This window comes from Abramis brama (genome assembly GCF_963993115.1).
Source record: "Abramis brama genome assembly, chromosome: 25".
Lineage (NCBI taxonomy): Eukaryota > Metazoa > Chordata > Actinopteri > Cypriniformes > Leuciscidae > Abramis > Abramis brama.
Genome location: NC_139987.1, coordinates 8182568 through 8196495, shown reverse-complemented (window position 1 = coordinate 8196495; position 13928 = coordinate 8182568). Strand labels below are relative to the sequence as shown.

The 13928-nt window shown below is 34.1% G+C and overlaps 2 protein-coding genes across 3 annotated transcripts in view; one reads left to right on the top strand and one right to left on the bottom strand.

Annotated features, from left to right (window-relative positions):
- Window positions 1–4938, bottom strand: part of unc13bb (unc-13 homolog Bb (C. elegans)) — a 101075-nt gene extending 96137 nt beyond the window's left edge. For both annotated transcript variants that reach the window (XM_084104137.1, XM_084104138.1), the window contains exon 1: window positions 4763–4938. In XM_084104137.1, coding sequence (XP_083960263.1) covers window positions 4763–4784 — 22 coding nt within the window. In that variant the 5' untranslated portion in view covers window positions 4785–4938. The remainder of the gene's footprint in view (window positions 1–4762) is intronic.
- A 2548-nt stretch (window positions 4939–7486) lies between these two features.
- stoml2 (stomatin (EPB72)-like 2) lies at window positions 7487–13593 on the top strand. The gene is made up of 10 exons (XM_084104404.1): window positions 7487–7678; window positions 9160–9312; window positions 9392–9491; window positions 9574–9632; window positions 9708–9809; window positions 9898–10032; window positions 10140–10284; window positions 11863–11942; window positions 12124–12252; window positions 13204–13593. The coding sequence occupies exons 1-10, from the start codon at window positions 7634–7636 to the stop codon at window positions 13318–13320; spliced, it is 1065 nt and encodes a 354-aa protein (XP_083960530.1). The 5' UTR covers window positions 7487–7633; the 3' UTR covers window positions 13321–13593.
- Window positions 13594–13928: the final 335 nt, after the last annotated feature.

Here is a 13928-nt window from a genome sequence, read left to right as displayed (position 1 = left end):
ATGCAGAAGAATTTCAAACTGGTGATCCACCAACAAAGCCGAACTTTCGTGCGAGTAAAAGTTGTAATTTGTGAAATCTGAGGATAGCGGAAGTCTATTGAGAAAAGAGTTGTGACATTTTATACCTTAAAAAGCTCTTGTGAGACACGCTAAGGAATTTAATCACAGTCTGGTTCCTGCACAAACATTTCCTTTGTCTCTCTGAATAATTGACTTGTTTGGAGATCCTGAACACGCGCGTTTCTCATGCAAGTGTTTGTATATGCGCGAATCTACTCGCCTCCACTGATTCTTTCTGTTTTAGGAATGTCTGCTGCAAATAAATCCTGTGGTAGCACCTAAACCAAATCAAAAACCACACTATTCCTTTAAAGTCACCATGAAATCCAAATGGACAGTTCTTTTTTATGAAATATTGCTGTATGTAGGCTATTATAAATTATATATTCATGCAAATCTTTTTTTATTTTTATTAAAGTGCTTCATAATCTTTAATCAAACTAACTTCACCTCCCTCTTGCAGCAACATCTCGGCTGCATCCACAATCACATACTTCCCTACTATATAGTAAGCGAAAAACAGTATGTGACCAAAAAATTGTGTCTGAATTCACATTACTCATAAAAAAATAAAAATAAAAATAAAAGAGTAGGCAAAAAGTACCCTGAAGTGTGCATACGATGGACACTTTACTATCCCATGAGGCCACGGGAGAGGATTTGTGAACGGCAGTAAACTGACGCTGGTAGGTCACATGATAATAACAACATGGTGATATACATCCAGATTACATTCATACAACACAGTGTATCATAAAAAACATACTTTTTTAGCGGCCAAAGTAATTACTTATTCAAAATAAGTACCTACTCTGAAGAAAGTATGCGAATTCGGATGGATCCCTCTTCTCTTCTCTGATGATGCGTTTACTGGCGCGAGGGCGGGGCAACTTGTCAATCTACAGGACTGTTAGCTGAATTGCTGTGGAGCTCACACTACACAACTAGGTTTCTTGTCATATGTCGTTGTCTTGTCATAGCAACGCGCATATACTACACAACACAACGCTGACAAGGTGCACAAACTACAAGACATGGTAAAGAGGCAGTCCCGACCAACAGCGGAACTGTCACGCGAGAAGTGATTACAAGATTTTTCCGTTTATACCATCTGCACAGTGATTGGCTGGATTAGTTCCACCTTGTCATTGCATTTCACGCACTATCAAGTAGGACTGTGCAACGATAAATCACGATTAATCGCATCCAAAATAAAAGTTTGTGTTTACATAAAATGTGTGTGTGTACTGTGTATAATTATTTTGTATATATAAATACACACACGCGCATTATATATATTTTATATATATATACATACACACACACTCACCTAAAGGATTATTAGGAACACCATACTAATACTGTTTTTGACCCCCTTTCGCTTTCAGAACTGCCTTAATTCTACGTGGCATTGATTCAACAAGGTGCTGAAAGCATTCTTTAGAAATGTTGGCCCATATTGATAGGATAGCATCTTGCAGCTGATGGAGATTTGTGGGATGCACATCCAGGGCACGAAGCTCCCGTTCCACCACATCCCAAAGATGCTCTATTGGGTTGAGATCTGGTGACTGTGGGGGCCATTTTAGTACAGTGAACTCATTGTCATGTTCAAGAAACCAATTTGAAATGATTCAAGCTTTGTGACATGGTGCATTATCCTGCTGGAAGTAGCCATCAGAGGATGGGTACATGGTGGTCATAAAGGGATGGACATGGTCAGAAACAATGCTCAGGTAGGCCGTGGCATTTAAACGATGCCCAATTGGCACTAAGGGGCCTAAAGTGTGCCAAGAAAACATCCCTGACACCATTACACCACCACCACCAGCCTGCACAGTGGTAACAAGGCATGATGGATCCATGTTCTCATTCTGTTTACGCCAAATTCTGACTCTACCATCTGAATGTCTCAAAAGAAATCGAGACTCATCAGACCAGGCAACATTTTTCCAGTCTTCAACTGTCCAATTTTGGTGAGCTCGTGCAAATTGTAGCCTCTTTTTCCTATTTGTAGTGGAGATGAGTGGTACCCGGTGGGGTCTTCTGCTGTTGTAGCCCATCCGCCTCAAGGTTGTGCGTGTTGTGGCTTCACAAATGCTTTGCTGCATACCTCGGTTGTAACGAGTGGTTATTTCAGTCAAAGTTGCTCTTCTATCAGCTTGAATCAGTCGGCCCATTCTCCTCTGACCTCTACCATCAACAAGGCATTTTTGCCCACAGGACTGCCGCATACGGGATGTTTTTCCCTTTTCACAGGATTCTTTGTAAACCCTAGAAATGGTTGTGCGTGAAAATCCCAGTAACTGAGCAGATTGTGAAATACTCAGACCGGCCCGTCTGGCACCAACAACCATGCCACGCTCAAAATTGCTTAAATCACCTTTCTTTCCCATTCTGACATTCAGTTTGGAGTTCAGGAGATTGTCTTGACCAGGACCACACCCCTAAATGCATTGAAGCAACTGCCATGTGATTGGTTGATTAGATAATTGCATTAATGAGAAATTGAACAGGTGTTCCTAATAATCCTTTAGGTGAGTGTATATTTATTTATTTATTTATTTATTTATTTATTATACTGCACAGCCCTACTATCAAGCAGGTTTGAAAATATCACTGACCTGCTCATACTTGACCGCAACGAGCACCAATTTGACCGCGATCCGTAGCAAATCCAGCCAAAAGTCATATAGTGTGAGCCTCCCTTGAGATTGACCAATAGCAAACCACAACCATCCAACCAATTCCTGATGGACAAAATCAAGTCCAGCCCTACATTTTGTCTTGTTTGGGAAGAAGTTTCATTTGGATATCCGTCACAATAAAGTGGTGCAGGGATGATGTCAGAACTCAGAAGACTATAATTCGCTGCTCGTTACTTCAAGCTTTTCCCATGGGTTTTTATAATAGAGTTTTTCAATTAATGAGTAAAATAAAGCCTGTGGTAAACATAACTTGATGATACTTTGATGTTTTGCACTACAACGTACACTGCCCTATCAAGTTACTTTGTACGTTTTTAATGTTTCAAAAATAAACATAACTGCTTCAAAATTTGCATTTTCGCTATGGCTGTGTGTAATTTCTTTGTAGAACAAAACGTCTAAGTATAATGTTTACCACAGGCTTTATTTTACACATAAATCGAAAACCCCCATTATAAAACCCCATAGGAAAATCTCGAAGGAACCAGCGGTGAATTAGACTTCTGGGTTCTGATGTCATCCCTGCACCACTATATACTGGGAAGAAAAGAGTATCACAATGATTGGTCCCACTATAAAATGTATTTGCTTCTTTTATTTGTGTCTTCTTTTGCCGAACAGCCCGATCACTGTTTAAATCACATTAGTCTGAACCTCATAGATGTGGATGAGCAATCAGTGTACAGATCCCATCCCACACCCCACTCGGCCTTCAAGCTATATTGTGTGGACATTAAGCAGAGACACTTTCACCAAAGACAGCAAACAGCAATGCAAGCATTGCCATTGAGCGCAGAAAAGAAAGAGAGGAAATTATGGAGATGTTGATCTGCAACTGGCCGGTGACCAAAGATAAAAGGAGAATGTGCATCTCTGAAAGAGTATGAAAGCAGATGACACACAATGTTTTTGATCTGCTTTCCTTCAAGAGGGCCTGATGAGTGAGCATCATATACAAAATACTGCATACTGACAATAATTAAAATGGTCTTCAAAAAATAGCTCAATTAAATCACTAAATATAGCATTTAAAATAGTACACAGATAGTATTAAAAAAACAAACAAAACATTAAGATGTATACATTAATACATGTATACATTTGACTCTATATTTTATACAAATACAAACAATAACATGTAAAATATTAACATGTAAATTCTGAATTGTATGGTCTTCAATTAATAACTCAATTAAATCACAAAATAATATAAATTATACATTTTCAGTCTATTTCTGTATTTTACACAAATTATAACATGCATGTTATTTATTATTTTAATTTGATACGTTTCATTTAGTATATTTCATTTAATTCACTGTGAAACAATTTTTAATTAGTATTTAATGTATTATTATTTACTTATATTAATACTTAAATTGTTACTGAAATATAAATATACATATGTTAATATAAAAATATATAAAAATAAATATCATGCTATATAAAAATATTACCATACACAATCTAATTTTGCGTAAAATAATACAGATATCCTATCATATTATATGCAAGTATCAGCTACATCTTTTTTGCAATAAATTAAATTTATTCTTTATTTCCCACACTGTTTATATTTGTTAGTAAGTTACACCAAATAGGTAAAAAAAAGAAGTTTATATAACATTGGGAAATGTTAGTTCGTTTTAATACCTTCCAATAGTTTTAGAAATGTATGTTTCTTGTTTCGGCTGCAGAGCTGTATTACATCATGACGACAAACAGCTGCTTCCCTCAAGCTTCATCTTCACACCTACAGCAAACCTCAAATTCTGTAATATCACAGATCTGTTGGAACTTGACACCATCACTTTATTTATATGAAATGTATATCATTCCATGAAAACAGAGAAAGGAAATAATAAGAAGTTAATAGTTTCCAAAAACGCTCGCGCCTCTGAACTTTTACAGACACACAACCCCTGCTGAGCTGATGACAGGTGCAAACACATGAACACAGGACAGTTGGAAAACACATGGAAAACAGCTCTCACCTCTCACGCAGAGGAGAGACATGGCACCCGAAGTTTTTCCTCCTGGTTAAATCCTGGCAGTGTAATCGAAGTTCTCAGCTGTCCGGTGACATTTCAGGTGATGTCACAAGTTGTTTCCTCGTCATGAGCGCACTTCTGAGGGTGAGTTAGACGAAGCACGGATGCTCGACGGAGTAACTCGGCACTATCCTACAGGTGACGCGTACTGACTCAAATGTCCCATCGCCATGACCAAATTGAATGTGTAGAAACTCACAGGATAAGAGGCGGGGCTTGCAGGGATTTAAATGGCGTCAGAATCGCCGAGATGCCCCTGATTCAGAGGGCGGGGTTTGCCGGACTGTTGACCAATGGATGAGCTGATGGGTGTGGCTTGTGGCTGCACCGAGTGGAGGAACAGGTGTGACGCTGGCCTGCAAAACTTGGAGAAATATTTCTGCCATTCTACTTAATCAGTTATATTGTGGAGTGAGAATTATTCAGTGCTCAAGACCTGTCTCACTTTTATGGGAAAATGTTGGCTTCACATTCTTAAATGCAGCTTTGCTAATAAAAACCCGACAGAAGTTTTCTTTAGAAAGTTTTACTTTCTAAGTACATAGAGAGAAGAGACTCTGTGTGTGAGCTCTACAAAGTATTCATTTGATATATGTCTGATTTATATCAGATTTTTATATTTATATTATTACCCCACTGCCATTTCTTTCTTTCTTTCTTTCTTTCTTTCTTTCTTTCTTTCTTTCTTTCTTTCTTTCTTTCTTTCTTTCTTTCTTTCTTTCTTTCTTTCTTTCTTTCTTTCTTTCTTTCTTTCTTTTTAAAGTTGCATTTTCCCTCTTTTCTCTTGTTTCTTATTTTTTTATTTTTGCATACATAATTGTATTATGTTCCAGTGTCAGTTTTGCATCACTGAGATACCATTAGTTTATTTGAATATTTTAATTTATATATATATATATATATATATATATATATATATATATATATATATATATATATATATATTCCGGTTTCATTTTTATTTAGTTACATTTTTAGTAATTTTGTTGTTTTTTGTCATTTTATTCGTTTTTTTTTTTTTTTTTAAATAGAAAACAGTCTTCATAGTTTTTTATTTTTTTATTTTTTTGTTAGTAGGACGTTAAACTAAATTAAAATGAGAAAAATGCCTTGGCAAGTAGCTGAAATAAAATATGTTTTTTTATTTTACTACTTTATTTCAGTTAACATTGTTTTATTTCTAGTAATGGTTTTAGTTTTAGTTAACTATAATAAACCTATTGTTCAATGTTTGCGTTTGAACAAAAGTGCATGAATAATGCTAATGTTTATTCAATAACAAAAAATTTATAAATGTATGGACTGTAATGATGGACTATTTGACTGCTGAAATGAAATGAACATTGTCATATTTCCTTTCATCAGTCCATCAGGTGGACGTATGGACGTAAAACAGGATGACAGTCAAAAGTCAACTAATATGGATATTTCTGATATTTACTCTCCTACTGTGAAACCCTCGTGTGATCCTTTGGTCAAATATGACCAATGTAAAAAAGGTATTTTTATTGTTGTTGTTGTTGTTTTGTAACACAATTGTAACTTAATGTATGCATCATTCTGTTATTAGAAAAATAACTTTACATTTTAAATCTACAAATCTCCATTGTGACTGGAGCAGTGTTATAGGATTACAATAATATCAATTATTTATATTTTGAATTAGATTTTATTTTCATTTGTATAGTTATACTTTTCATCTTAATTATAGTTTAAGTTTTAGTCATGTTATGTGCTTTTGTAATTTATTTCATATTTTTAATTAGCTTTAATATATTTTTTCAGTTTTAGTAATATTTCTATTTTTCTAATTTTTAAACATTTCTAATTTTCGTTAATTTTTTTTTTGTTTCATTTTTTTATTAAGTCTTAAAGCACCGGTTTCACAGACAAGGCTTAAACTGGTCCCAGACTGTTTGAGCTGTTTTAGCTGAAAGAAACTTGCACTGAGATATCTTAAAATACATCAGTGCCGTTGTTTTGTCTCAGGATGCACACTAATGTTTTTTTTCTAAGGCATGTTTATAAAAGTTACTTAAATGTCCTAACTGAACTAATGCCTAATCCTGGCTTAATCTAAGCCCTGTCTGTGAAACCGGGCCTATATTTCATTTTATTTCAACTTGATTTAATTTACGAAAACACTTACTAACGTTTTAGTTTTGGTTAACAATAAAAACACTGGACTGGAGCTGTTGATATGAGCCCACATTGCAAATGCATCACAACAAATTATAATTTCTCCCAAATTATGCAAAATTAGTTGATGCAGTACAGTAGTTTAGTATAGTCATGTATGTTGTAATGTAGAAAAAAAATTACATCCAAGGGACCTTTTAACCAAGAAGGCATTAAGCCACATTGCACCCCAGAAAAGTTATATAGCCATGTGTAAAAGTTTGCTTTACAGCATCATCTGAAAGCTGAATTGAAAATATGACTGCCGACTAGTGGCTGAATTTTAAAGTACAAATACATATAAAACAACAACAACAATAAGAAGAAGAAGAAGAAGAAGAAGAAACATCCCTTGAAACATTCATAAACATACTGGTGTGTACAGTTAAACGTTATAATTTATTTGTAATATTTCACACTCAACGTTCAGCTTCAGACATTACGGACGTATTCTCGGAACCATATATTAAAAGCATTTGTTTCCCTCGCAGACCCGGATGTTTGTAATTGACGCACGCCCGTGATGTTGTAACTTTGATTTCCGCAGCTGTTAGAGGGTCACGTTTGTAGTGTAAGCTCGGGAGTTCATTCATTTGTTATAGACATCTTCAACATCTGTTTTCACACAGGGTGAAAATGCTGAGGACGGTGGTGTGTCGGGCAGGGAGCGGCCTTTTAAAGGTAACACACACGTGCACTGCTGTTCTGTAGGACTGTCCCGTCACTGCTTGACACTTCAGCTGAATTCTGTCTTGAAGTTCATTTCGAAATTAAATCGATATAAACGAGTTCGTTCGCACGTTTTTTTTCCGAGATAATATTCTAAATATTTAACATAAGTATTATGAATTTCTTTGAAGACGTGATGATTGTTACATCAGCTGCTTGTTTCATCAGGCGTGTTATATCCCACATTACTGTGTACTTCAACTTCAAGCCTCATATGAATGATGGCTGGTGTCAGATATGTTTAATAACTTCTGAATTAAACAAAACGGTCTGGCAGATGTCAGAATGACTTTATTTGCCATTGCAGAGATACAGCGGAATTTATCTTCATCGACAACACACACACACACACACACAAAACAGTACAAGTAGTACAGAGTTGTACTCACTGATCTATTATATATTTTAATGGTTGTACAACATTTACTACACTACACAGTGCTCAAAGTTTTTATTTCATATATTTTTTTAAATAAATTGATTTAATTATATATATATCCTTGTTTATTATATATATATATATATAATATTCTTTTTGTCAGATCGATTACTCGCATCTAAAATAAAAGTTTGTGTTTGAATATATATATATATATATATATATATATATATATATATATATATATATATATATATATATATATATATATATATGTATGTGTGTGTGTGTATATATTATTATATTCATATGTGTGTGTGTGTGTGTATGACGTATTCAATTATTCATAAAACATTGATACATAATATATAAATATATAATAATATTCATACACAGTATTATATTATATAAATTCAAACTTGTGATAGATGTGATTAATCGATTTGACAACACTGATGTATATAATTTCTTTTTTTATTTACTTATCTTATTATGCAAATATAAAAAAGGTTATATATAGTACCGGTCAAATGTTTGGAAACATTACTATTTTTTAGTATTTCTATTTTCTCCATGCTCATCAAAAGCCTGCATTTATTTGATCAAAAATACAGCAAAAAAAACCCTGTAATATTGTGAAATATTATTACAATTTAAAATAATGGTTTTCTATTTTAATATACTTGAAAATGTAATGTATTCCTGTGATCCAAGCTGAATTTTCAGCATCATTACTCCAGTCTTCAGTGTCACATGATCCTTCAGAAATCATTCTATAGATGCTGACTAATTATCAATGTTGGAAACAGTTGTGCTGCTTAATATTTTTCAAAAATATAAATCTTTTAGCATTACAGAGAATTTTCAAAAACATTAAAAATAGTAATGTTTCCAAACTTTTGACCAGTATTGTGTATGTGTGTGTTTGTGTATTTATTTAATTATTGTATTTTTGAGTTTATGCAAAAATACATTTTATATATATATATTTGCTGTGTAATTTGCTTTTTCATATACTACATCTGGTTGCGTTCTGTCTCTCTTCTGTGAACAGCATTCGCGTCAAACAGTGCCTGTGTTGTGGAGGACTCGAGCTCAGCAGCGATGGGCCTCCAGCCTTCCCATGAACACCGTGGTCCTGTTCGTTCCCCAGCAGGAGGCTTGGGTAGTGGAGCGGATGGGCCGTTTCCACCGGATCCTGGAACCAGTGAGTTCTCATCTCTTCTCCACGAATAGCTTCAATATATATGAATCACTTCCATTTCAAATATTTGATTTCCCCGCAGGGTCTAAACTTCTTAATTCCAGTCTTGGACAAAGTTAGATATGTTCAAAGCCTCAAAGAGATCGTGATAGATGTGCCGGAGCAGTCGGCAGTTTCCCTTGGTAAATCACAGGCATTCTGATCTTTTTCTCTCCCACTTTTATGGATTATTGAGATGAACTTAATATGATGTTTTGCTTTTAGACAATGTGACCTTGCAGATAGATGGAGTTTTATACCTCAGGATACTTGATCCGTTTAAGGTAAGTACTTTGCTGCTTTATTCCAGTGTTTCTTTAGGCTTTCCTCTCATAATGTGCTGTTGTTCTCGTCTGAAGGCCAGTTATGGCGTGGAGGACCCAGAATATGCCGTCACCCAGCTGGCACAGACCACCATGAGATCAGAGTTGGGAAAACTGACCCTGGACAAAGTGTTTAGGGTATGAATGCCAGGCAATCTGTCAGTGACTTACAATATTGGATATACTATTCATTTGCGTGCTTAAGGATCATTTCGTTCTTTGGCAGGAAAGAGAGTCCCTGAATTCCAATATTGTCCACTCGATAAACCAGGCATCAGATGAATGGGGGATTCGATGTCTTCGATACGAGATCAAAGACATTCACGTTCCTCCACGGGTAAAAGAGTCTATGCAAATGCAGGTATGATGATTTACTCTTCAACTTGATCTCATAGATCTAAAGGACTAAAAGGAGCACCTCTCAATCATATGACTGATGTGATATGATATGATATGAATGTCGTTCAGGTTGAGGCCGAGAGGAAAAAGAGAGCGACTGTTCTGGAGTCAGAGGGACACAGAGAGGCGGCCATCAACGTGGCGGAGGGTCGCAAACAGTCTCAGATTCTGGCGTCTGAGGGACAGAAGGCCGAACAGATTAACAAAGCTGCTGGTGGGCTTTTTACTTTAGTTTGTAATAATCTTAGCAGTTGAATAAAATGTTGTTGTCAAATCTGAAATCAAAATTAAACCAAAATGATCTTATTGTGAACAATTCATGGTATAACTTGCCTCACCTCTGAACTGAATTTCTTTTTTGGCTGATACCACCAGGGTTATTATCGTAAACTAAACCATAAAAAACTGTTTCATTACTTGAAATAAAAATAAACCTTAACTGTAATATTGAACTTAAAATAATAGTTTTCTATTTGAATATACTTTAAAAAATAATTTATTCCTGTGATGCAAAGCTGAATTTTCAGCATCATTACTCCAGTCTTCAGTGTCACATGTGACATCCAGTCTATCACATGATCCTTTAGAAATCATTCTAATATTCTGATTTATTATGAGTGTTGGAAACAGTTCTGCTGCCTAATATATTTGATGAATAAAAGGTTAAAAAGAACAGCATTTATTCAAAATAAAAAAATATTTTCTAATAATATAAATCTTCTTTACTATCACTTTGTATCAATTTAACACATCCTTGCTGAATAAAAGTATTGATTTATTTCAAAAAAAGAAAGGAAAAAATTGACTGACCCCAAATTACTGACCAGTAGTGTATATTGTTGTTACAAAAGATTTCTATTTTTAAAAAATGTTGCTTCTTTTTTTTATTTTTTTACTTTTTATTCATCAAAGTATCCTAAAAAAGTATCATAGGTTATGAAAAAATATTAAGCAGCAGAACTGTTTCCAACTTTGATAATGAATCATCATATTAGAATGATTTCTAAAGGATCATGTGATAGACTGGAGTAATGATCCTGAAAATTCAGCTTTGCATCACAGAAATAAATGATAATTTAAAGTATAATAAATTGAAAACCAATTATTTTAAATTGTAATAATATATCACGATATTAAACATTTTTTTTCTGTATTTTTGATCAAATAAATGCAGGCTTGATGAGCAGAAGAAACTTCTTTCAAAAACATTAAAAATAGTAATGTTTCCAAACTTTTGACCTGTACTGTGTGTGTACACATATTTAAATGTCTATAAACAGTTCTTTTCATATATAATATATATATATATATATATATATATATATATATATATATATATATATATATATATATATATATATATATAAAATAAAAATAGAAATAGAAATAAAATCACATTTAAAATTTTATAGTAATATTATAATATATATATATATATATATATATATATATATATATATAATATATATATATATATATATTATAATATATATATATATATATTATAATATACTAATATAAGTTACACATAAGTAACTATAATAGTATCAATTATGATATATAACACTGGATGCCAGTTTTTACATTGAACAATAACAATATTTATAATAATACAAATTACTGTTATAATAACAGATAATAGCAAACAAATTTAAGTAAATTGTTGTTGTTAAATATTTTATTGTTTTTATTTATATTATTATGAAGAAATATAACACATTTTTCTTCATTTTTAATGATTGAATATTCATAATCCTCACTGACGTATTACTGCTCTTTTTCCCCTGTGCAGGAGAAGCGAACGCTGTTTTGGCTAAAGCGGAGGCGAAGGCCAAAGCCATCCGGCTGCTGTCCGAGGCGCTCACCCTGCAGGTACATCTCATCCTCTTTTGAAGAGCTCAGGTCAACACTTATAAACATGACACTGTTTCTCAGTAGAGAGGAAATCAATTCTTCAGTCTGACTGATAGAGTATTACACCTGAGACAAATATGGTGAGTTCAGACTGTTTAACATTATAAAGGCATCTTGTTGATGTCTCATAACTGTACAGAATGGGAATGCTGCGGCATCTTTAAGTGTGGCCGAACAGTACGTCTCTGCTTTCTCCAACCTGGCCAAGGAGTCCAACACCATCTTACTGCCCTCGAACACAGGAGACATCAGCAGTATGGTCACTCAGGTATGACTTCATTCTGTACCCGGCTAAAGTTAGGAATAATTATGATTCAAGTCTCTTTTGTTCACCAAGGCTGCATTTATTTGATCAAAAATACAACAAAAGCAGTAATATTGTGAAATATTATTTTCAATTTCAAATAACTTTGATATATTCTAAAGGTGCATTGTGTAATATTTAGCACGATCTGTTGACAGAAATGCAATATCATATACCTAACAATGTTTTCAGTGGTGTATAAAGACCTTACTTAATGAACCGTTATGTTTTTATTACCTTTGAATGAGCCATTTCTATACATACATCCTGTAAGGTCCCCTTACATTGAAATGCACCGACATGTTTCTACTGTAGCTCTAAACGGACAAATGCGTTTCATCACTGTTCTTTGTGCAAAGAAGCTAGCTAAAGTCAGCGAATAAAACACTGACACAATGATGAACTAGTAACAATAATATTCGCAATAACATCGTTTTACTGAATAATGAAGTAAACATAATTTCTTAATTTATCTTTGTAAAGAAACCTCATTGCTTAACTGGCTACTCTCTGCTGTCTCAGACGACGACATCTTTTCCTGTCGGCAACCGTAACCTCTGCTGGTTGCAATTCGCAACCTCACCACTAGATGCCTCTAAAAATTACACAGTGCACCTTTAAAATGTAATTTATTCCTGTGATCAAAGCTGAATTTTCAGCATCATTACTCCAGTCTGCAGTGTCACATGACCCTTCAGAAATCATTCTAAGTTCCTGTTATTAATTATTTTAAATTATAATTAAATTTGAAAATATTACTGCCATAACAGTAATAGATGACTTTTAAAAACATTTAAATCTGAATTCTTTTTAAAATCTTTTGACCGCTAGTGTATTTATGGCGCATAAAATATCCTAATAATTAGAATAATTTTTAGTTTGCATGTATTCCTCATTGTTCTCTACCGTCTTCAGGCCATGGCGATTTATGGGAATTTATCAAAGACACAAGCTCCGAGCCCAGCAGACATCGCGACCCCCGAGTCCTGGGAAGGAAATGCAGTGTCTGAAACTGAAACTGCACAGAAATAGGTTTGAGTCTCATTCTGGGACAAAAGACACAAACTGATACCGATTCTGTTTGTAGAGGACTGATGTGATAATGTACTTATGATGATAAAATACCTGAAACACTATGGTGTTCTGTAGTAACTACACAAAGATTTTATTGTGTGTGTTGTTTTGTTTCTGTCTATTATAAGTTTGGGATGTTTTGTTTCTAGTTCTTGTAAAATTAAAGGCCATTCACGATTATTCAAAGGTTTGTGCTATTCATATTTTCAATAAAAAATTTAAAATAAACAAGTAGTAATATTCATGAGATTCAAATTAATTGCAAATGAATGAATTGATGAACTGCAGAACATTGGTAAATGTTGTATGGCTGGATACAGCTTTTTCCAAACCAATGTATTTTGAGAGAGTTAATGTACGCCACATTAGCGAAATTTCTGTGAAATATTTCATGGGCGAGAAAGGTCCATTGTCTGTTGTCAATTGTAGAAGCATGCAGTTGCGCCTGTACACTTTTAGGGAGGACAAACTTTAAATTCACTAGGGCTTCCCCTGCGTGTGGTTGCTACATGGTCGTTATATGGATGAAAGTGGCGAGTGTTTGAAGGGTGGTGTGATGGGAATGG

Excerpts from the sequence above, each read along its gene's own strand:
- stoml2 (XM_084104404.1), top strand. The coding sequence starts at position 7,634 with ATGCTGAGGACGGTGGTGTGTCGGGCAGGGAGCGGCCTTTTAAAG. Across the intron at positions 9,633-9,707 it reads GGATACTTGATCCGTTTAAG|GCCAGTTATGGCGTGGAGGA; the intron begins GTAAGTACTTTG and ends TCTCGTCTGAAG. Across the intron at positions 9,810-9,897 it reads CCCTGGACAAAGTGTTTAGG|GAAAGAGAGTCCCTGAATTC; the intron begins GTATGAATGCCA and ends GTTCTTTGGCAG.